At 45.9% G+C, this 24,489-nt stretch overlaps 2 protein-coding genes across 12 annotated transcripts in view; both read right to left on the bottom strand.

Moving 5' to 3' along the window:
- Window positions 1-24,489, bottom strand: part of LOC135905513 (cell adhesion molecule Dscam1-like) — a 910,071-nt gene that overhangs the window by 397,211 nt on the left and 488,371 nt on the right. The window lies entirely within an intron of this gene.
- LOC139057409 (uncharacterized) lies at window positions 15,356-23,976 on the bottom strand. The gene is made up of 2 exons (XM_070535537.1): window positions 22,598-23,976; window positions 15,356-16,640 (listed from the first exon to the last, which is right to left on the bottom strand). The coding sequence occupies exons 1-2, from the start codon at window positions 23,770-23,772 to the stop codon at window positions 15,449-15,451; spliced, it is 2,367 nt and encodes a 788-aa protein (XP_070391638.1). The 5' UTR covers window positions 23,773-23,976; the 3' UTR covers window positions 15,356-15,448.

Genomic DNA, 24,489 nt, shown 5'->3' with positions numbered 1-24,489 from the left:
TTTTTCCGCCTGCCATCTATTTTTCTTCCATTCGAAACTACTATGGCATTCCCAAGCTCTTTAAACTCTTAGGAGATTTCAAAGCTTGTTGCATGCGCTCTGCAGAAACGCGTCGCGCTGCAGCCTTGTTACTTCCGATAAAATATGCAATAAAAGCGGCGCCGTTTCCTGAATGCGCTGCACCATCTGTGCAAACCACTTTGTTCTCAGGCAGAACTGCACAAAATGACTCGAAAAGTTATTGACCACAGCATGCCACCGACTCCCACACACGAGTTCATGTGCCCCCGGCCTGCTCATCACAGTCTCCATGCACCTAGCGTGATAATCTGAGAATACGTTCTATAATGACGGTAATTCATTCTTCGTATTCCACTTAAGTCTTAACGGCGTCCCAGCGTATATCAGTGGTTCACTCACGCTGTACCGCATGTGTTAGTAGCAAAGTGCTATTTAAGAAATCGCATGGATGTCATTGAGCGATACCTTCATTGAATGTGTATCCAAAATCATCATTTCTGAGGCACCTTGTCCCTGCTTATACAACCTTTATACCACATCATCGAACACGAGAATACGTTCTCTAGTAACGACAACTCATTCTTTGTATTCCACTTAAGTCTATACGGGCATCCCAGCGTAGATCAGTGGTTCGCTCACGCTGTATTGCACACGTTAGTAGCCGAGCGTTTTTTAAGACATCGCCGAATGCGCCATCAGAGGAGAAGCATGGATGTCATTGAACGGTACCTTCATTGCTATGCTCGAAGTATAAACTCTTGCATTAAATACCGCTTACGTTATCGTAATGAAGTTATTTTACATGATAATCCTAATATCCGATCGGTGCATTGCACTTCCTAGAGGAGCAAGCTCCTTTAGAAGCCTGTAAATTCAGTAGCCAGCATAGCGCATTTGCGATAATATCTAGAAGTTCTGTGAAATGGAGGAATGTTTTACTGAGCACGACTGTTTCTTGCTTTCTGGTGCACCTGTATACAACTCTTTGATGATTGAGGCTAGCCGAACATGCGCTACGAGCGCTACGTTCCCATTTTTCTGCAGCTTCCGGGAAAAAAGACTACGTCAAACTTGCTCGTGACTCGCTTACCCGAATATACATTCTTGGGATTGTTACAGTGCATGTTTACAGCGTTACAGTGTTACAGTCCTGTGAATGTTAGGAGTAGGAAGGAGGCATCCTTTTTCACCAGTAAGTTCGCACTCCGACTGCACGTAAATGTTTCCAGCAAACCTTGAGCCATTCTCCCTTCCTCACGTCGTTCGTTTGCTGCACGTAGGTAGCAAGAACCTATGCGAGTGCTTAATGAGTTGTAGCGCAGTGCCTACGTACAATTGAAACTCGCAGACAAAATAAAAGTAAATTGGGGTTGGTAAATCAGTCGAATTGTCCCCTTACTCAGTTCTAATATGAAATGGTCTCCTCTTTTTCAACGAGTTCTGCCTGGTATTGGTAACGAGTAAAAGCACCGTCACCACTGGCAACGATAATTGTCTGCGTCAATCTCATGGAAGTATAAGTTGTCTGCATCATAAGGAAAGTAGAATAAATGTATGAGACAATAATATGTAAGGTGTTGTTGACGTTCACCCCACCTACTCTTTCGGGCTTCCTTCGAAGCAATCGATGCTATTGATTTTAATTGTAATTAGTTATGCTCTCGTAATATGGTTCGAAATATTAAGGCCACTTTTTCAAGTCATTAAAATTATTGGTGCCGTACTGGTAGCGGTGAAAGTAATTTTGAAGCCCTTTAATCTCAAACAACCAATCTTGGGTGCAGTGCGTTACAATACACCAAGAATTTATTTTTCTCTCATGCGCTCATGCAATAAAAACAAAATCCCAAATATTTTAATGCTCATGTAATGGAATACAGATGAGGTAGTGTGCTTACTTCGCTATCTTATTGATCCTATTTTCTGCGTCAACAGCAGTCTTGGCCATCTTCTCGTTCGTATCTTAATGGCGGCCCCGACTGTCTTGATCCGCAAACATTCCGCCTCATAGTTTTCAATTTGCAACTTCATTACTTTCCTTATTTGAACACACTGTCACGAGTGCTCTGGGCATCAACAAAGAAAACAACTGTTTTGGCTGGGGCAGTGTGGTGGTACTGACCTCTGCCTTGGATGCAAGGCTGTGCCATCTTGCTAGTGGCTGCTAATAAATACAATCTCCCCCAAACATTCCGGTGGGGGTTGTAGGTTTAGCGCACAAGTACGCGTCATTGAATCTTCGCTGCGGACGCCAGATTAGTCCTGACACTATATCCGACGCTGAAGACCATTTCACTGCTGCGCCGTCATCTGTGCCTACTGCGGGTCCATCAGTGTCTGTCCTCACTCAACCGCGTGACCTGGGGACGTTCACCGTCACCAATGGCATCCATGTGGAAGACTTGATGGCTGTTTACGAGCGTGTCCGCGGCAACAGATGGTGGGACGCAACGCTTATGCTCGCCAATGTGAACTTTTCTTTGGTAGGCGCGGCATGCGCACGGTTTTAAATGCGTGGGAAGGACGTGACCAGCTGAGGTATTTGTAAACAGAAGCTTCACGACCTGATCGGGCAACTTGTTGCTCGAAGGCTCGCCGCACAGAAGGGTATGTCCTGTACATTCATGACGTTCTATCCATCTGCCGGAAAGTGGACAAATATGTGCTGAAAAGTGGACATGTATGTGCCAGCAGTGGAAAATCTTCTCCTCTGCAAAAACACCTCGACAGTTGAGACCGTAATTAAGGAGTGTCGGTGCTGCGCACAATATAACCGTTGTAATGACTGCGGAAATAATGAACAGCTTGTGGCTGGCAGTTGATTCTGAAACCTCAATTGGGAATTATCAAATCTAACTTTAAGTTTGTCGCTTGCACGTAAAGAAAGGTTTACGTTGACGAAAGATCTATAAATGACCGTAATTCAATAATATTAACAGTATATTATTCTATGTATATTGCCGTATGGACTCTTGAAAGAAGCATGACCACGCCTACGTAATAAAGTTTGCAATATAGAATGTTTTACAGTCTTCTAGCGTATATGGACATGCTCTACATGTAAGCGAGCACAAGATGCACCTTACTTGCAAGAAAATAGCACAAGTGGCTATGCTTTAACGATCGGTAAGCATACAATCACGTCGATGCTGGTGCGTATAGTTTGATTTTCGCTACATGGTACTTATTGTGTGAGTTTATGCAATGTTTCCCTATTAACTACACAAGCAGCTTTATAGCCATGAAGACAGCTCTACTTAACAAGAAGCACTCTATATCATTACCGCTATATTAATAAGAAGGTGAGCGCTTGCGTGGTATATTAAGAAAAAAGACCACGTGGCAATTGCAGTTGCGCATGCCGAATCTTCCTTTAACTTATGTTTATTCGTTATTTTTTGTCGACATAGAAACGTACGTGCGTTGAAAGAAATACGCGCAACGCAATGTATTGTGAGAATACGTGGCGTATTCGTCCCAGCCACGTCAACTCGCGACCGCAAAGTCACCAACTGGAAGAAAAAAAGGAAATCACTACTTAGTGAAATTCACTGCAGAGCCTTCTGTCGCCCTCTTATATACGGTGCCGTAAGAGAACACAAAGAAACACGGCCGAGCACCACTAAGTGGTCACGTAAAAAATGCGCAGCAAATTTCGTGCTGCTTTGCGCTACCGGATGACCCTTCGTCATCTACACTATGGGCATGTTCGTATAATTTTTTGCAAAGTAAATAAATTCTTGATAAGGTGACTACTGAGCAGAAAACTACTGCGCAGGCAACTACTACGCTTAAATGCATTTTTATTGCATCCGGTTTTCTCTTTAGGCAATGCGTTTATTTGAATGGCCAGATGAAAAGAACGAAGTCAAAATGTTTGCAGAAGCACTTTACTGGCATGTGATCATCTCCCTTTTTCACCTGTTTTTGTTTTTATTCTCGTCGCAATTGGCATGATCTCTTTCTGCACCGTAGAGTAGTTTTCGAAGCTCTTATACAAACTTGTGAAGTGTTTTTTTTTTTTTGCACCCATACATTTTTTTACAAAGGCCTAAACGTCTTATTCCAGAATGCCTTCATATCAACACAGCAGCTTTCTAAAATCTTCCTTTATAATTTTAGCAAGAACCCCTGTTCGTTGCCGTAAGTCCCGGAGCTCTCTAAAAGCTGAAAAAAATAAAAGTATCGTTAAGAAGGCGAACTAGCAGCTAAGGAGCACAAAATGCCGCAGCGCATGTACACGTGTTGTGATTTCAAGCCGCTTTTCGGAAACGATGATAGCATTTTAACGAGCTTCGGAAGCGTCGAGTCTTGCCCTCAGCATCCCTGGACTCCAGTTTTATAGATGCGGGTGCCCCTTTAGGCAGACAAGGCGTTTGGAGTGTCTGGTCCATTTAAGCGGTGCCGGAAGGCATTCGCCGCAGATAATTTCGCTTTGGTGGAGCATTCTGGCTTCGCATGCATTTTGAAGGCCTATTAACTTTTTTTCCGATCGAGAAGTGGGTTCGTAATTTTGTTTCCTCGCACATGGGGCGTCTCTCATTAGTTAGAGATAAGCCTACAGGGTCTTGCGCTGATTTTTTTTACCTGTTTCTAATATCTCCTTTTTATTTCTCGGTCGAGTTTCACATGCTCAAAAGGTTAGCGCCAATGCAAACACTATAGGGTTAATTTAACCTTAGGTTCCAAGTTCTTGGGGTCTCCAGATGTTATCGAGGCATCCTTTTAGGACGGCATCTATGACTGAGATTTCGCGTAGTATAATTATTAGTATTCGACATGATGTTGAGACATTGTGATAGAAATTTTGCGTTCTTGTTTTTTATATGGACGAAAGAAGTCAAATTTATAGTTTAGAAATGCATCGTAACAAATAACTGGCTCCTCCTTACCATGTCACTGCGGGACGCACAATGATAATTTCGAGGTGTGCATTGAAATAGTATGTCAATGCGAACGTTAAATCAAGGCAAAGTTTGTAGCAAACACACAGTAATAATCGCAGTGAACAGAATAAAATAATTTTACACTAAAGATGAGCTTGTTTTTTACTCTCTTGCTCTTTTTCCTACATGTATATGTTGGAAGCGTTGAAACGAAAAAAAAATTCTGGGGTTTACGCCCCAAATCTACCTTTTGAGCATGAGGCTTACCATGCGGTTGACAGTGGACTAATCTTTACCGTGCTCCCAGAAAGGTACAAATCAAATTAGAGCGTAGACTGACTGCTGAATTATTTTTGAAAAATTATCCGAGCTTCCCAATTAAAGACACAATTATGTCACCGATTCAGTTTCCGCGTTCAACTATATTAACGCTTTATGAAAGAAGTGTTTCGTTATTTCAGGCACACAAACATCAAGGTGCTTCACAAAGTGTTATTTCAATATGTCAGCATTTTTCTGAAGGCGAATCTCATAATAAAGGAGGCGGACTAATCGAGCTCAATCGACAAGAACAGCTGCGTGTTTGCAGAAGTTTCAGTCACTGAACGGTTTTTAATTAGTAGTGCGCACCGTAATTTTCATGGCAGTGCAACGTTTTCTATATCGGCTGTGAAAATACATAGCAAAAAGCATAATAATCGGACATGGCTTCCGAAATGCGTGAATGATTTCCCCACGGTACTAAAAGTAATTTCCCGCACTTCAAGCAAAAAAAAATAACAATAACAATGTTCTCTAAAGAAATGAAATAACGTCTCCAAAGAGATGAATCGAGATCAAGTAAATCCGCATTATATATCTCCGTTAAGAAAAAGCCTACATGCAGAACTCCGGATTCTCATTGTGTCCAGATATGCCACTTGCGCGACTTTGAATACATTCAACGTCAGAATGATGGTCCGAGGAGGAAACGTTATTCACATCTGCGCGGAATATATTATAGGGGTTCGCACTTATATAGCTTCGTACTTATTTCTGTTCGGCTACTACGTGTGTTCAGTTATTTAGCTTCTCACTTCCTCCGTGTGTTTATGGGGCCGCCTGTTCTTTTATTCTGTAGCGTTCCGTGCCTCATGCAAATTCGTGCGTATCCTTCTTATTCCTTGTACTTTACGGCGTGCTTTTAGCAGCCTCATTTCTCCTCCGTGCGCCTGTGTATCCTTAAAGCTCGGTTTGATTACATTATACTTTCAGAAGAGCTTTCTGTCGCTGTTCAAATCGCGGTTGGGCCAGTGGTGCGCTATGAGCCGCAGTGGCCGAGTTCGGTTCACCATTGCGATTTATGATTTGTTTCTCTGCAATACTATTCTTTTGTTCTCACCTACTCAGTTTTCTTCCGAGTTCGCAAAAGAGGTCAAGAAAGAGGGGAAAATAAACTTCATCAGGCACATCATTACTGACCTTTATGCGGCCTTATCCTTGACGAACATACTACATACGCCGCACTATTTGTGGTGAGATCACTGCTTAAACGCGCTAAAAAGTGCTGTACACTGTTCTTTTTTTTTCACACTACTGACATGAAGCAAAGCATCAGAAGAAGTGTTCTACGTAATATTTCAAATAGCTAATTGACCTGCGCTTAATTAAATTTATGGCTTGAATAGCCGTGGCATAATCTCCAAGTCGGTGTGCGACGTTGACCGCTGAATGTTTAGCCTGTGATCTGTGATACAGTACTTGCTTCCGGTTTAGGCAATACAATTTTCAGAATACAATATATAAATCTGCGTTTTGCGTCAGTTTTAGCGAAACTTAATGGAAATAACTTTATTTCCCATTTTCACTTGGGCAGGGCCGAGTGACAATGCTGCATGAACAGGTTGGCGAGGCTATTGACCCCGATGCAAAGCATGGTGACTGTCAGGAAGAGCACATTTCTAAATGCATTATTTCTGAGCATTCTAAGCCTGTGTTACCTTCGTTAAGAAACTGCTGCGTAAGCACGCAAGTATTGTTCTTTTGCTGTCAGATGATACAAAGTGAAAGAGGTGCTTTCTTCTGGACTTCCCATGAGTTTTCGATCTTTGTGTGAGTTCTGGGTGTCCAAGGCGTCAGGTGTCACTGACTCCAGAAAACTTTATGCTAGCTGCACTCTACACAAATTTATTTGTCTGGAATACTAAGATAAGGTGGGGTCACATCCGCTGCAGCTGCAAAGAGCTAATTATGCGCTAGTGTACTTTTCTAAGTGCACCCGCCTGAGTGATTGTTCATAGCCATCCCGAGCTTCCGCCTACGTTCACGCAGTGCTTGCTCTCTCCCCTTTTCCCTCCTCCTACTTGCCCTCTCACTTAACCTCAATGTAAGGCAGCGAAGCTGTCGCCCAACTGGTTAAGCTCCATTTTTCTACGCTTGTCTTCTCTCGCTGGCACTCAGTGTGCTCCACGGCAGAATTTATCTCTATGACTTAGCCGACAGATTATGGCTATTAGCCGACAGTCATGTTTCGTTTATGTCAAAAAAAAACAATGACAACATATTAATCTGGTCGCGAGTAGGCAGCCTACAAAACTCGATATCCCCGTGTTTTTAAAATATAGAAAATGGGTGCTTTCATTTTTTTTCTTTTTTGAGGGGGGAAGGTGCCATCAAGCAACTTGGATCGATTCTTCGTAGACAAAGCGTGGTTCTGCAAACAAGACTAAAAACACAATTGTTGCAGACTCTGTACAAGAGGACGGTCGGTACGTGACCAGCTTGTATCCTTTAGTTTTCTAAATAGGAACGCGAAGTTACTACTAAAGAAGCTAGAGTTGCTGATTTTGTACAGAACATGCGACAGAAGCTTTAGTATCACTGGCTCAGAACAGCTCCACTCCCTCTTCACTGCAAGCTATTTATATGGAGAAGTGACACTGTTCCGCCTTGATGTCTCCCTTAACAATGTACCAAGGGTTTCGGCATCCGAGGGTACTTTTGTGGGGAACCATATGATCCTCGAGCTCGTGGTTTTGGATCTGCCCGCTTTGGCCAGAGTGGACAGGGCTTCCTTCGAAAATCGACCTTTGGCGTAACTCTTTACTGCCATTTGCGAGTCACTTAGTACGACTTCGCATTCCTGTTCTGTGAGGGCCAGCGCAATCGCTATTTCCTCCGCTAGAGACTAAAATAATTCTGAAGCAGACCGGCAAAGGAGAAGTACTGGGGTGTAGTTTTTCCAATTCGTGAATGGGAATGACACGAGAAACGTTCCATGGTACAGCAAATGTTACTGTTTTGAGCCGGGTGTTATAAATGCAAGACAGTATTGGTGCGAATGCGGCACTGAATCATCAAACAAAGCCACAGCAATGACATCAGGTTGTCATGCCAACGGCGGCCTTGCACTGTCGAGGCTTTGCACGATAAGTTCTCCCCTAATCGACCCAGTTATTAACGCGTCGCTACTAGCTTGCGGAAGGTTGGACGAAATGGGGCCGCCATCTCTGATGAAAACTGATTGCAAGTGTCATGTGCAAATGCATTTGAGACTTCCTTTATTGTTTCTCGATTGCTCATTAAAAGAGGTATATAATCTGGTTTACTTGACGTTGATGTAATTTGCAGATATTTCCAGTAATGTCCAGATTCTTAGAAAGTTTATTTTCGGGTTAGACAATGATGTTATTGTAAGCACGGGCATAAGCAGTTTAGAGAGATATCGGCACTCCATGATTTAGCTGGGCATTTTTCTGATATGCTCTTTGTTTCTTTTTGTGTGTGTGTGGGCACGCTTTCTGCATTTCAGTGATTCGCCAAGTTCGGTGGAAAAGCAAAATAAATAGCGTGAAGGTCGACTTCGCTCTATAGGAGCGTACTTACGTCACATCTCCTGCAGGAGGCTAGTAAAATGTTGGACTTGATAATTCGCATCATTTGGCGTTACTGCAGGCGACCACTCGGCATTTGAAAGATATTGATAAAAACTAATGTAATCAGCAATGATGAAAGCTATGCTGCGAAGAAGCCGACACCTTTGGTGCATTTCCTTTCAACCCTTCCCAGAGTGCTGGCATAATCGCGAGAGAAATGTAATAAAATAATAATATTGAGCGGGAAGTTAGAGAGCGTTTTATTCGCCTTTATGGCTTTCTGGTGAACGTTCAGTCGCCTCGAATCCAGCTGCAATGCTGGCATTTATAACATTTGGCACCGACTTCACATTTATGGTCCTGCATGTCGCTGCAACGGCAACTGCCACTTGATGTCATCCACTATCTTTTGGACCCACGCTCATTTGACGTTCCACATTATCCATCCCTCCGAACACAGGCGCTGCCCACATTTTCCGCGATTTTTGTGCTGCCAGCTTTGAACAACCCACGCACAAGTTGGCACGGTAGTTTGTTGTTACCGGCCGGGATCTTGCGGCAGTTTGCGCAAGATGTTGTGTAATCCTCCATGAGCCTGGCAACATACGCTCTCTGCTGCTTGCTACGCAGAACTGTATTTATACATGTCCGCGCGAGAGAAAGGATTTACCCGTCCTACGTAACGGCGAATAGATCAGTTTTGTTTCTTTTTCCCACAACAACGCTAAAAAAAAAACTAATGATAGTTTTCGCGGAAGATTACCCGTGCATGTTTAGTTTCCTAGAAATCCGTGGCTCTGTAATCCGCTATAGAAGGCACGCGGGATTACAGCGCAGTCTTCGCATTGAAGGCATTGATTTGCTCACATCTTTCTGGCTTGCGAAACCATTTTTCTACTACGAAGACGTATTTTTGCTTTGCTTTCAGAATGCCACACAAGGCACCGGGTATGTGCGCTTGAATCAGTATGGTTCTTGTAATGATAAAACATTTATTTCAAATTTATTTCGCGAACATAATTTTCCACTCTTGTCTGGGTTGCGGCAGAGAACTGAAAGTTAAGCTTCGCACTGTTGTCAATAAGGTGTAATGACAGGTAGCTTTAAAATAAATAAAACAGTCATTTATTATTTGCAAATCAAATGAGTGGCCCCAAGGCAGTATAGCTTATATGCGTAAAATGTGTGTTACGTCAGACTCACTTTTGTAAGGCCAGACCAGATTCTAGCTGTCGGGCAGGGATCGGGGAGGTCAGGCTATTAGCTTACTCGAGTCTTTTCTGAAGCACTGAATTACGTGTAATTAACACAATTCTACCACAAACTTTGGTGGAAGTGCGATTTAACAAAACTTGTTGCTGAGCTAGCTGGTTCATGACTTAAAAGCAAAGGTTAGGGCGCTAAGCAGACGAGGACGAAGTTGGACACAAACGACATATACGGGCGCCAACTTCCAACTGTTTGTTCACCAGACACCCCGCAATTTTATACATGAAACCTAAGTGCAAAGTAATCACGGTCGAGATGCACTAACAGGGGTGATAGGAGCTAACGCGGCGTGTAGGCCAGTGATTTGTACTGAATTATCTTGGCAGGTACATATAAGCACGCGTGCATTGAAGGCGTAATCCTAGTATCCTCTAGTTGGATACTTGGATTACGCCTATAATGTGTCGTTTGTGTATCACTTTCTCGTCGTCTGCTTAAGGCTCACTCTTACTAGGCCGACCCGACACTAATTTCGGTCTGCCGACTGTTGGCGACAGCGTTTTTTACTTCCGTGTTGGTGCCTCTGTCACAATGTACCGTAACACGAAGGAAAGAAACCTGTCGCCGACAGTCGGCAGACCGAAATTAGTGTCGGGTCGGCCTAGTAAAAGTGAGCCTTTAGCGCCGTAACCTTTGTTTTTGGTAGAAGCTTTTGCTATACATTGGCGATTATTTGTCGATTTATTGTATTCCCTTTGAATTCACTTTAACTTTAGCTGGGTTTTACTTATAAATGCTTGCTGGAACTGTGCAAAATGTAATTAGGAACCTTTCGCTGCCTAACTTTGGGAGTTAAATCCCGATAATATCTTGCAATATGGCGATAATTGTGGCGAAAGGTGACAAACCGAGAAATCATGATGCATTTACTATGATGCAAAATTTGAAATTATACAATAACACTTACAAGCGACCTTTCGTAAACACGTACCAGGTGTTCGGATGCTGCTTCTGATATCCTAAACCACACCTTCTGCAGTAGTGATGCACTCTATTTTTATGTGACATAGAGCACAAATTATTCAAAGTCATTTGTTTACTAACCGCAAACTAACTCAACGAATTAAGATCCCTTGATATCTGTAATATAATTGCTCTCTGCGGTTCATATTTAAAAAATATATTAGTTCCTCTTCTTGCCAACATTGTTCAAGCAGGATGTGGAAGTTTCGGCGTTCAGACTCGAGTGCCAACATTTTGAAACAAAATTAAAACACACATACACACATCTGTGGGCCATTTTCAAAACCATGAAGCAATAAAAAAGGTCCAGGACCCCAAATATCTCACTTCGCTATGCATAACTGAATGATGGTGCTCCAGACTAAATCTGTGGGCTTTCGTACATAGAGGGAGATGTTGGTGGCACACAATAATGCCGATATGTTGCGCAATCTTTAATTTATCTTCTTTTCACTTTGCTTCTCCATTCTTGCCGGTCATGAGTAAACAACAAGAAAAAAAATGGATCGCAACATGGCTTACACAGCGTTGAAGAGGCGAGACACCAAAATCAATGGTTTTTAAATAAAATCAGTGTAACATGTATTTTAAAGTGCCTCTCCAAATATTCCGCCTTCAGTCATAGGCGAGCAAAATATGAAAAGCCAGTTAGCTTTCTGCAGGCTATAAGTGTGCCTTTCGAGCCACGAAGACGATTTTAAGCTTTCTCGGACACACTGGTTTTAGCTAGATACTCTGAATAGTTTTGCATGCGCCCACGTACGTGGGCTGTACATTTAAGGTGTGGTTTGTGAATGTTATTGTATGTGAGTCATCGCATTCATCTGTAGTAATGTAATGTAAGTAACATATTACTGCGTCACGTGGGCCTTTAATGTATCGAAAGGAGTAGCATACTAGACGTATTTCAACGCAGATGTTACCAATATCTAAAGAACCCTCCTGTCTCTCTCTTCCTGGAAAACTGCAGCGATAGTATATAATATGTATAATCTCAGAGACAACATGCAGGTATGGAGTCACCGATAGCTTTCTTCTGCAGTCTGAGTCAACCACGTTTGTTTCGGAAGCTGCGGGCTGTATCTCAAAAGCTTAGAAATATAGGAAAACGCACAGGAGGGGAACTGTTTTTCTTTCAGCACTGTGAAAGTGATCTACACTTTGCAAAAAAGTCAACTCTTCCGACAGTCAGAATAGAATCTGCGCCATCAGGCACGATTGGCAGTTTATTTCACGCAAAGAAAAGGTGGTCTACTCAATTCCCTTGCCCCGTGGCCGAGTCTACATCGGCCAAACTGGCAGATGTTTGTAGGAAAGGCTCAGGGAGCCCAATAATAACGTCACTACTTCCTATATAAACACCTAGGTATACATTCCGGGGACTGCAAACAGTGTAAGGAACACGGGCCTTTGTTTGAGCAGACCTGCAGATACTGCGTACGTGCGCCGAGATGACCACGAGGGGAAACAGTTGAAACAGCGGAGTTATCAAAGCTTAAAAAAAATTGCATCAGCATGCCGTTGGTGTTGTTGAGTGATAAGGAGCACCTCTGTTTAGGCATCATGACCCAATTATAACGGTTGTTTCAAGGCTGCCGGTTCACGTGGTGAGTCGGCCTGCAGGGTACACTCGTAGTATAGTTTTTGTTTCGGTTTCGTATGTGACATGGCTTTGATTCGCACGAGCTTTTCCACCGCTATCGAGGAAGGGGTTCACCTAACGTCTTGACTTTGTTGTTGCTGCGTTCCCGTATGCTTCGAATAGCATATATACAAGCGCTTCGCATGGCAATAAACCAGTTGCTGTCAGTGTTTTGTGGTGTCTTTACTCTTCCGGTCCCTGTCGATTTATTGTGCGCTGGGATCAAATGAAAACCTATAGATACAAGAGCGTTTTTTTTTCTTGCGTCAGCATCCTTGTGTACTTTACGCACTTTGCAGGTCATGAAATTATATTCCAGTGACTACCTGGACATACGGCATTGCTGGTAATGACTTCGCTAACGAAGCCACCCGGTGTGCCGATCTGGAAGCCCGACCTGTTCCAATCCCCTTATCCAGAAGCGACGCTGCAAGAAAGCTTCACATGGTGGCTAAAGCTATGGCTCACAAACACTGGTCTTCTCAAAACCTACCGAAGTGCCATGTTCATAGGCTGGATCCATCCCTAAAGCTACAAGTGCCATCAAAAACTTCCCGCTCTGAGGCGACAGTATTGTGCCGCCTCTGGCTCGGGGTGGCACTTACGAAGGCCTACGCGTTCCGCATTGAAATGAGGGATACGCCCATGTGCGACTCTTGTGGAACCACAGAAACGATTGAACACATCCTATGTATATGTCCCCAATTGGACGTCGAGCATGAACCTTTCCGGACCGCATTGAACCATCTGGACTCTAGACCATTTTCGGTAATTAAGATTCTTGGACCATGGTCGTACACGTCGATGGCACACAAAGCCACGAAAGCGCTGTTGGAATAACTCAAGTCGACAGACAGGTCTCGGGAACCGTGTGTAGACTTGGTGCGATCCTTCAACTGTGCGCAAAATTGTGCTCTCTCTCGCTCTATTTCTCCTCTCTCTCTTCATCCCCATACCGCTTCCCACAGTGCAGGGTAGCAAACCGGACGTGCGTCTGCTTAACCTCCCTGCCCTTTCCGGTATTCTATTTCTCTCCCCCTCTTTCTTTCAGGGCTATCTATGTTTGTATGAGTGTTTGTGTTTCTATCTATCTGTATTTGTGTCTAGCTGTTTTCCTGCCTTCAGGGGGCACTGGGTAGTCAGTGGTCGGATGGGTAGCGCATTACTATGCAATGCCGAGGGGATAGGGTTCGAAACCAGCCATCGGGCCAACTTTGGTCGCAGAGCGTATAGCAGTATGAAAAAACGTGCCGCTGTTTAAATAACCTCTTTCACGCCGACGTGAGTAGCCATAGATGCGGGATTGGTTAGGTAGCGCTGTTCGGAGAAACCCTTTGACGCCAACTTTGAGCACTGGGTATGTCCCACTCGGTCTGTGCCGGTCTTCCGTAAGCCACCTTGATTCCAACGTGGGTTATTGTGTCTGTTCCAGTAGGTGTGTGTCATTCATCAACGAATGTCTTTGCCACCAGCTTGGGTGCCACTGAGAAGGTGCCGCTCTATAGAATGACGAAAAAGTTCGCCTAAATTTCTCTGTTGGTGAGCGGAATCAGAGGCATCTCACAAGGGTTCCTCAAGGAGAGAAACCCGACGCATTGGCAGGTTATGCCACAGATGCACTCAGCATGTGCTGCTTTTCAACGAACGCTTTTCACGCGCGCGCTTTAGCAAGCTCTGTCGTAAACGCACCGAGTATGTGCAGCTCACGAATAAATCTCTTGTCAACTTCGGTCACTGTGTATGTCCCTCTGGTTGTGCGGCAAGTGAGCGAACAACGCTCAGCTCTCGCAAGCACTGGAGTGACACGATTCTCGTCTAGGAAGCCATGCTCGGAGCTCTCGGCAGCGTCAATAGGAGGCGCAGTGTGTTGAAAGAAGAAGCGCGAGAGAGGAGCCTGGTGGTCCCGCGACGCCCTTCACAGCGTTCGAATTTACCGGCGCGCAATGCACTTCGGAGGTCGCGCGCAGGCTTCGCGGCGGCGGCGCTAGATGGCACCGAACATTCATAGGGAAGCGCTAAAGAGGACTCTCGATGTAGGCAATACGCTTCACCGGTATATCAATCCAATGCTATATGGATTACTGTCGACTGCCACCGTGAAAAATGGGTTCTGTTGATCTTTTTTCCAATTTCCCCTTATAAAAATGCGGCCAAGAATCGAGCCTGCAACATCGTGCTCAGCAAGAGAACGCCACAACCACTGAACACCCGTGGTGGGAAAACGAGTAGTTTTGCGCATTCTGCACTATTTTATGCGTGCGGCCCTACAGCCCATAATTGCGGACACTTCCCGAAGACGCACACCCAGCGTAGTGTGTTTCATTCGATCAACGTAGAATGCGAGGGGGCAAAGTAGGGATCATAGGGTTATTGACAACGTATACATAAAATCATTTCAGCGTAAGCTGAGCGCTGTTTGCCTTGACGCTGTTTGCCTCGTATGACGCGTAAATGCCAGCCCTTCATTGCTGGTACTGCCCTTTTGCCCGAATATAAACATCAACCGGAGGCATTTAAAATAGGCTAATTCAGACTGTGAGATGTGAAGCAAATTTTCAGTAATTCCCCATTCCACTGGGCATTCTGTTACGTTTGCGCCAGGCGTGTCGAAAAGGATCAGACAAGCTCCGAGGTGAAACGTTTATTAGCCCATGCTTGTGGGTTGAGGCTCGGCAAGAAAGAGAGGGCCGCTAGCAAGGGGCACTCTGCTTTTAACACTTTATGGGCGCATGCGCACTTCGTAGAGTGCTCTTATCAAGACGAACGCCAGCCGACACAACACCACCTCCCCTTTTAATGGAGCACACAGTCACTCAGAGTCCAGCTTGGAATCTATCCGGTGGGCGACGATCTCGCATGGGGTAGCGTCTTGCCTCGGCGGGTGCTGGTGTTGCCTGTTGCGCAACCGGAGTTACCATGGGCGGTTGAGGACTGGAAGGAACTGGTGCGCCTGCAGTCTCAGGATAAAACAGGAACTCGCTGGTCGTAACTTCGCCAGCTGTTCCATGCCTAGGGGTAACGTCCTCTGCAGGCCTCTGTAACAGCTGATCCTGGTGCCGACGCCAGGTGAATGTGCCCCTCGGGGTGGTTGCACGTACTTGGAAAGAGACAGGTCCTGTTTGAGCAACAATCACAGCGGGAGTCCACTTTGGTTTTCCAGAATAATTACGTGCTAACACGCTGTCGCCTACCAAGAAGTGACGTTCGCGACACGGACGACTTAATGGCTGAGTGCACTGTCTGTGTGCTACTCTTTCCCCCACGGAAGGCTTTACGGCATCTAGCCGACTGCGTAAGCGTCGTCCTAGGAGCAATGCCGCCGGTGATTCACGAGTCGTCGCATGTGGCGTGTTGCGATACGACAGCAAAAATTTATGCAGCTTTACCTGCAATGTTCCTCCTGTGCCGTCTTTGCGCAGCGCATTCTTTAAGGTCTGGATGAAACGCTCTGCCAACCCATTGGAGCTGGGGTGGTAGGGAGCCGTGAGGACGTGGCGCGCTCCCATTGCCTGCACGAAGTGCTTGAACTCCTGCGAAGCAAACTGAGGTCCATTATCGGAAACAATTGTTTCAGGGTAACCAAAACGTGCGAAGAGCTCAGTCAAACAACGAATCGTGCTTTCTGTAGTTGTCGATCTCATTTCGAAAACCTCTGGCCATTTAGAATGTGCGTCGACCACCACTAAAAGCATGGTATTCTGAAAAGGTCCCGCAAAGTCTACGTGAACACGCTGCCACGGTGAAGTCGGCCATGACCACGGGTGAAGAGGTGCGTTGATTGGAGCGTTACGTTGCTCTTGACAACTAGCGCAGCTTCTGATGCGAAGTTCCAGGTCCGCCTCAAGAGTTGGCCACCACACGTAGCTGCGTGCTAGTTCTTTGCTGCGTACGATGCCGGGATGGCCGTCATGGAGTTCGTCCAGAACGAACCCTTGTAGCTTTGCAGGCACGACTACTCTTGCGCCCAGCATGACGCATCCCTGATGCACCGTCAGTTCGTTGCATCTGCGAAAAAAAGGCTTCAACTGTTCATCCTTGATCGACGCGGGCCATCCTACATTTGTGAATTCCTTCACTTGACAAAGAATTCGGTCTTTACATGTGGCAGCCGCGATATCTCGACTAGAAACAGGCAACGAGTCCAAGCGCAACGAATAAAATGTTTCCTCTGTTTCTGTGGTTTCCGCTTCAAGAACTGGCAGCGGCAGACGCGAGCAGAAATCGGCTTCAGCGTTCTCGCTCGATTTTTTGAAGATTGTAGGAATAGGCTGCCAACGTAACGGCCCAGCGTTGCAAACGAGCAGCCGCGATGGTGGGAATACCGGTTGTCGGGCCCAATATTGTTTGAAGCGGCTTATGGTCTGTGACCAATGTGAATGAGCGCCCATAAAGATAGAAGTGGAACTTCTTTACACCGAAAATGATGGCTAACGCTTCTTTCTCCAGTTGACTGTATTTCTTTTCCGCTTCAGATAGCGTGCGTGAAGCGTAAGCCATGGGCCGCGCCCTTCCGTCATCGTAGACATGAAATAGGACCGCTCCTACACCATGTAGCGTTCCTAGTTAAAGGACACAGTAGACTTAAAGCATTGCTGTGGAACTGGCGTCCATCTCGTCTACATTTATTTCTCACTTCTCTCTTCTCTTCTTCTGTCCCCCCGGTTCCCGCGCTTCTTCATCTTCTATTCGAAGGCTCATACCGCTTCACCCTTCCAGGTTTCTTTTGCTAACCCCTCCTGGGGTAATACTTGAAAACGTTTCCAATCGAAGCACATTCAACTGAGCCCCGTTCACCAATGTACCACACAGTCTTCAATATTCCTTTCTGAGTGGCTGTCTTTGTCACAGAGTAAGGACCATAAAATTTGGCACTGGATTCTCTTACTCCTTTCCTAACTAGGATGAGGTCGGTGACTTGAATGTCTGGGATAGCTGAGCAATGTGTCTTGTCAAAATTTTTTTTCATTCGTTTACGGTACCTCTCCTCCTGTGATTTTTGTTTCCTTTCCTCGACGATCTTGAGATTGTCTAACAGCCCCAGTTCAAGGTCCGCTTGAAGAATAGGGGTCTCTCCTGAAGAAGCGAACTGCGGGCTGCATCCCAAGCCACTGGTGTAGGAGCGATTGTGATGTCTTACAGCTGCTTCTAAAGAGCATTTGCATCCACCAGGGAAACTATCGTACATCCTGATGTATTGCTTCACATCTCGTATAGCACGCTCTGCAAGCCCATTCGCCGCGGGATGGTATGGTGCACAGAATTTGATATATTGTGGTCTCGAGCCCATCTTGCTAATTTTTCACTCTTGAACGCTGGTCCGTTGTCACATACGATCTTTCTGGTTGTCCTAAACATATCCCGTTTGAGGAGGGCGATGACACTATTCGCATCTTCTTGTCCTGCCCGTGCCGCGACCATCCTGGTGCACTCATCTATGGCCAGAAGAAAAGCTTGCGTTTTTCGGACTCCTTCTCGTTTCTTATTTAGCTCGGCAAAATCCAGGTGTATAACTTCAAAAGGCACGTTCGAGTGGCAAGGTATTATCATGGCGTCTGTAGGCTGCTTGTATTTCACTTTGTTGACTTGACAAATGTGGCATGAACGAACGTATTGATTGACGTCTTCTTTCATGTGAGGCCACGTAAATCTCTTGACTAGCTTGTTGTATGTGCGCCAAAATCCGTCGTGTCCTCCAGATTCTGGGCTATCGTGGTACAAATAAAGCACCTTGGGAACCAGCGTTGGCGGGACTTGATAGCGACCTGCCATAAAAATTAATTGTTCAGTGCCTTCCCACAATTTTACTTCATTGATTTCTTCCGATTGTTCTTTATTGGCCTGTATCATCAGTCGAGACAATGCATCTGCATCAGTCAAAAGGGGTCCAGGTCTGTGGGAGATGGTGAAATCAAACTGCTGCAAGTAGTTCACCCATCTGGCGATACGTCCCTTAGGTTGGGTCATATTCAAGAGATGAGTGAGTGCCTGGTGATCCGTGAACAAAGTAAACTTCGCACCTTCTAGGTACGTACGGAAGTACTGAATTGCTTTAAGGACAGCAAGAGCTTCCTTTTCAGTAGTGGTGTAGTTGACTTCAGGTGGCTTGAGGGTGTAGCTGTAGTAGCGTACTACATGTCGCTTTTCTCGGCCGGATGCTTCTGGACATTTCTGGTACAAGACTGCACCTGTTCCATAATGTGAGGCGTCGGTATTCAGTTCAAAGGGTAAAGTGAAATCTGGTATGCGTAGAATGGGGTCAGCAGAGATTCTGTGCACCAGATCACGGTAGACTCTCTCACATTCCTCATCCCACTCAAATGGAACTTCTTACTGCGTTAGGCGCGTGAGGCATCTTGTTTTTATAGCAAAGTCTTTTATGAAAGGTCTGAAATGTCCTGCTAATCCCAAAAATACACGCAATGAGTGGACGTCATACGGTTTAACCAGTTGGGATATTCTCTCGACGGACTCTTGTTTCGTGCTTTTGGTAGTCCCATCAAATACTCTTCCAAGAAACACAACTTTTCTTTGAAAGAATGCACTTTTCTTAAAATTAACCTTGAGTTGTGCCAAGCTCAAGGCATTTAATACCTGAGAAAGGTGTTCCTGATGTTCAGCCTCTGTTTTGGAGAAGACGATAATATCGTCTATGTACACGTTACAAAAGACACCCAGAAAAGGCTTCAGGACTTCGTTCATAATCTTCTGGAACCATGCTGGCGAGTTTTTCCAGCCGAAAGGAAGCCGGTTATACTCGTACAGATCAAAGGGCGTGATAAAAGCAGTGTACATTTTTGTTTCTTCGGTTAGCGGGATCTGCCAGAAACCTTTGCACAAGTCAATGCGTGAAAAAATCCGGCAACCACCTGTCTCATCTATAATCGTGTCTATCTTCGGCATGGGAAATGGTATAAGGTCTGTTTGGCGATTGAGAACCCTGTAATCTGTGCACAGTCGGAAAGTTCCATCTTCCTTCGGCGCAATAGTTATGGGAGAAGCGAAGGGTGACACCGAAGGCCGGATTATATCGGCGTCTAGCATCTCCTGCAATTCTTTCTTCAACCATATCTTACGTTCTCGTGACATGTTATAAGGTGATTTTCGGATGACGGTCTTGTCAGTTAGTTCGAAAGGCACCTTGTGCGACTTCATCTCTTGTGGATAGCTTCCTACGCATACCAGTTCAGGGTAGGTCGTTGCAATATCTTCCGCGCACTTGACAATTCGCAGGTTATCTTTTCTATCTTGCTGTGTCTCTTCCCTTGATAGTCCTTCCACTAAAACTGCATCGTCCCAATATACGTTGATTTTTAGTTTCTTTATGTCTGGTCTGGATAGCAGAAAGTCGTACGTCACCCCCGTTATCACCAGTACGTCACTCTCTATTTCATGACCTTGGAACTCGATGTTTACTGAGGCCCACTGATTATGCATTGTCACTTTTCCATCGTACCCTTGCACCCGTAGTACTCTTCCACTATGCAGGTGACTTGAATCTACCAGCTTGGCATTTATTATAGACACAGAAGCACCGCTGTCAACCAAAGCCATCATATGTCTATTTCCCACTTTGACAGGAATGTGAAGTAAGCTAGAGCAAGTTAAATAAACAGTCTCAGTTGTGGTCATCGGGTCGGACTGATCACCCTTGTTTATTAGTTTTTTGTTGTCGGAGACTCTTGAGCGTCTGAAAGTATGGGGACAGGGTCGTTGTCGACGTTATTCACTCGACCTCTGGGAGCAGGCCAACCCAAGCTCTCTGTACTGCCTGCAAGGCGGCTCGGTTCTCGCGGATTACTGCTTGACCAATCCGCGCCGGTCCGTCTGAAGCGACTGCTTGAGCCAGCGGTTATATTTTCGTCTGAAGTAGATGGTATGTCGTGAAGGCACTCCAAGAGCCCGTCTATAGTTTTAGGTGATCGTGCTTGCGCTATCTTCAGGACTTCCGCGGGCAATCCGTGCATTATTAGAGCTACTATGGCAGAAGGAGGAAGCATAGGCTCGGCCAGCTTTAAAAGGCGGCGTTTTTCAAAGAAATACTCGACGGGGGAGCCCTGCGTGAATTTGAAATTGAGCGCGGCGTCCCATCTTTGCACTGGGTTGCTTCGGAATGTCTTCAAGAATTTTTCTTTCCACTGGTGCCAAGAGTTGCCAACATCTTCAATAATGTGCAGATCGTACCACTTACGTGCAACACCTCTTAAATAACTACGCATGTTGGTAATTTTGTCCTCATTAGAGTGCCATTTGTTCTTCCCAGCGGCATATTCATAGAATTCAAGCCAACTTTCTGGGCTTGAAGACTTGCCGTCGAAAGTATCGGGTTCGACAAATTTAGTCGCCGGCTTCTCAGCGTTTAGAGAGCTTATAAGTGACGTCACCAGTTGGTTTTGTTGCGCCATCTGTTCTTGTTGTAGCTGAAGAGCTTTCAAAACGAGGCTCACCTCTTCTGTCGAAGACCGTGATGCAGTGTCCTTTCGACGCATGGGTTCAAGAACTAATTCGTCGAAGATCGCCAGACGCAAGTTCACTTTCACCGCACCCTTCCGACGTAGTTCAGCAATGTCTATGGAAGCCTTCTCTAAAACCAGGTTCACGAGGTCTGCCGAGTTGAGTTCGCGAGGTAGTTCCACCGCTGGTTCGTCTTGAGCTTGGTATCTCGAAAAGATGATCTTCTCTGCGGAGGTCTCCTCGAGGAAAAATGTCACCCACATGTTGGAGTCAGTTGTCGGCTGCGCCAAAATATTGTAGCGTTCCTAGTTAAAGGACACAGTAGACTTAAAGCATTGCTGTGGAACTGGCGTCCATCTCGTCTACATTTATTTCTCACTTCTCTCTTCTCTTCTTCTGTCCCCCCGGTTCCCGCGCTTCTTCATCTTCTATTCGAAGGCTCATACCGCTTCACACCATACTGAGAAGCGTCGCATGACAGCCTAAGTTGTCTTTCAGGGTCATAGTGTGCGAGCGTAGGTGGTTGTGCCAATAGCGCTTTCACTTGGTTGAACGCTTTCCTAGCATGCTCGTCCCAGTGCCACGCTACCTTTTTTTGCAGAAGTCTGAAAAATGGTTGAGCTATCGTTGCTAACTGGGGCACGAACTTACTGTAATAGTTCACAACGCCCAACAAAGACTGAAGCTGCTTCTTTGATTTTGGTTCTGGAGCCTGGAGAAGTGCGTCAACTTTATCTGACAATGGGGCAATGCCTTCAGCGCTGATTTTCTGCCCAAGGTAGTGAAGTTCGCATTGAAAAAACGAGCACTTCTCTTTCTTTACCCTGACACCTCGGCTTTGAAGACGCCCCAGCAGCGCTTCGAGATTAGCTAAGTGGTCTTCTAGGGTTTTCCCAGTTACCAAAATATCATCTAGGTAGCAGCAAACACCCTTGAGGTCCTTCAACATCGTGTCCATTATCTTTTGGAAAATCCCCGGCGCGGAAGCAATTCCAAAAGGTAATCGGTTGACGACAAACAATCCTTTGTGCGTGTTCAAGGTTAGGTATTGCTTTGAGGCATCAGACATGACCACTTGCTGATAAGCGCGGTTTAGGTCGATCTTTGAAAAATGAATGCCACCAGACAGAGCCGCGAATAAGTCATCGACCTTCGGCAACGGGTAACGTGTGACGTCAAGGCACGAATTCACTGTCACCTTATAATCGCCACAGAGACGTATGCCACCGTCTTTCTTGATAACGGGTACCACTGGCGTTGCGTAATCTGACGTGACAACGGCCGTTATGATGCCCATTTTTTCCATCTTCGAAAGTTCAAGCTCAACCGCCTTTTGCAGTGCGAACGGCACGTTTCTTGCTTTGAGAAACTTCGGTGCCTGATTAGGCTTGAAATACAGCTCGGCCCTTTCTTCTGTAATCATGCCTAACTCATCTTTAAATAGAGAGTCGTATTTTGCGATCGAGGCGTGTAGCCTTTCCTCTAAACGACAAGAAAAAGGCAGCTCTGACCTTGGCAGCTGGTGGACGTTCCAGATTTTGCTCCACTCCAGCCTAATTGCCTGAAGCCATTCCCGACCCAGCAACGGCGGCCCCTCCTGGTCGACGACGTATAAAGGAAGGCTCGCCGTGTTGCCACCGTGCTGCACCTTGACTTGCAGGACGCCTTTTGGGATCACCAGGGCTCCTGTATAGGTGCGGAGCTTCACTTCTGTCGGGTTGAGCCTGGCTGATGAAAGAAATTGGCGGTATTGTTTGAAAGGCATGACTGTGACGGCGGCACCTGTATCTAGCTCCATATGGACTGTCACATCATTTACTTTCATCGGTACCATGATGGGCTCAATACTGGGAGCAGATACGCCCTTTACGGATACCACTTCCGAACGGGATACTACCGATAACGTAGTTACAGTGTCTTTGAAGGGGCGTTTGCCTCGCGACGTGCTGGAGGTGCTACGGCAAACTCGTTGTAGGTGTCCCCTTTTGTTGCACTTATAGCATTTGTCATTTACGTGGGGACACGCTTTGCCGGAATGTTTCGGCGACCCGCAGCGAAAACATGCCTGCGACTGGACACTCGAAGTCGCCTGTACCTTATGCATGAGGTTGGCTGTAGACACCCCTGCACGGGCTTCCGCAGTGCTTTTCGTTGCCGCCTCCATAGCCACAGCGCGCTCTACCGCTCTCTGAAACGTAAGCTTGCTATCCTCCGTGAACAGCACTCGCTGTATATCCTCTCTTAACAAGCCGCAGACGAAGCGATCCCGGAGGGATTCATCTAACGTGCTTCCAAAATCACAGGTGCGTGCTAGCTTCCGTAGCTCGGCAATGTAATCAGAAATGGACTCGCCTTCGACTTGCTGCCTCCTGTGGAACTTTGCTCGCTCGCCAATGACCGACGGTTTCGGCGACAGATGGTCCCCCAGCGCCTTCTTTAGTACCTCGAAGCTCTTGGCTGAAGGCAGCTCCGGGGCAACCAGCGATTTCAGAAGACTGTAGGTACTGGGGCCTATGATGCTCAGGAATGCATGTACTCTGTCACCTTCGGGAATGCGGTTGACGATAAGAAACGACGTCAGCCGTTCTTCGTACGACGCCCAGTCATTCGAGGAAACGTCGAATGGTTCCATGTGGCCCAGTTGAGCAGCGAACTGCGTCGAACCTGCACTGGCTTCTTCGTTCATGGTATCAGTCAGCGAAGAAAAGAAAAAGCAGTACTCTTCAATCGTCGATACTGAACAGAGGCTGAATGCCGAGAACACTTGCCTTCCTTGACGCTGCGCAGCTCTTCAAAATCCCATCTTCGTCGCCACGTGTTACGTTTGCGCCAGGCGTGTCGAAAAGGATCAGACAAGCTCCGAGGTGAAACGTTTATTAGCCCATGCTTGTGGGTTGAGGCTCGGCAAGAAAGAGAGGGCCGCTAGCAAGGGGCACTCTCCTTTTAACACTTTATGGGCGCATGCGCACTTCGTAGAGTGCTCTTATCAAGACGAGCGCCAGCCGACACAACACATTCATTATTGTTTTCGCACAAGCGCAGTCTCTGGATACACGGAACGCGCGAAGAACGTGGACCATTCCGAAGTTTGGCTCAGCCGCCCCAAGACGTTTCACTTGATCGATAAGCTTGAACAGGCTTTACGAACTGTTTGGTCAGCAAATAATAGCTGACCAAACAGCAGGGGAAAAATCATTGAAAGCTGTCACTCCATTTGTTTAATTGAAACGTTGAAGTTTTATTAGCGGCCTCGGCGAAGGAGTACACTGACATGTATTTTCAACTACTCGCTTCTGGCATTAATATACAGCACTTGTATAACGTTAAAAAATAATGAATGGTGGCGTTCGTCGCGATGAGGTAGGAACGATGCCTAATGTCCAGTAATCCCAGTATGTTTCGT

Source organism: Dermacentor albipictus, chromosome 3 (assembly GCF_038994185.2).
Source record: "Dermacentor albipictus isolate Rhodes 1998 colony chromosome 3, USDA_Dalb.pri_finalv2, whole genome shotgun sequence".
Classification (NCBI taxonomy): domain Eukaryota; kingdom Metazoa; phylum Arthropoda; class Arachnida; order Ixodida; family Ixodidae; genus Dermacentor; species Dermacentor albipictus.
The sequence above is the reverse complement of the archived record's forward strand: the minus strand, read 5'-3'. Positions and strand labels throughout refer to the sequence as shown.

Bases quoted from the DNA above. Each gene is read 5' to 3' on its own strand.
- LOC139057409 (XM_070535537.1), bottom strand. From the start codon at position 23,772: ATGAACGAAGAAGCCAGTGCAGGTTCGACGCAGTTCGCTGCTCAACTG. The intron at 16,641-22,597 runs GTCAGAGCTGCC...TTTTTTTCGCAG, and splicing joins AACGTCCACCAGCTGCCAAG to ATGCAACGAACTGACGGTGC.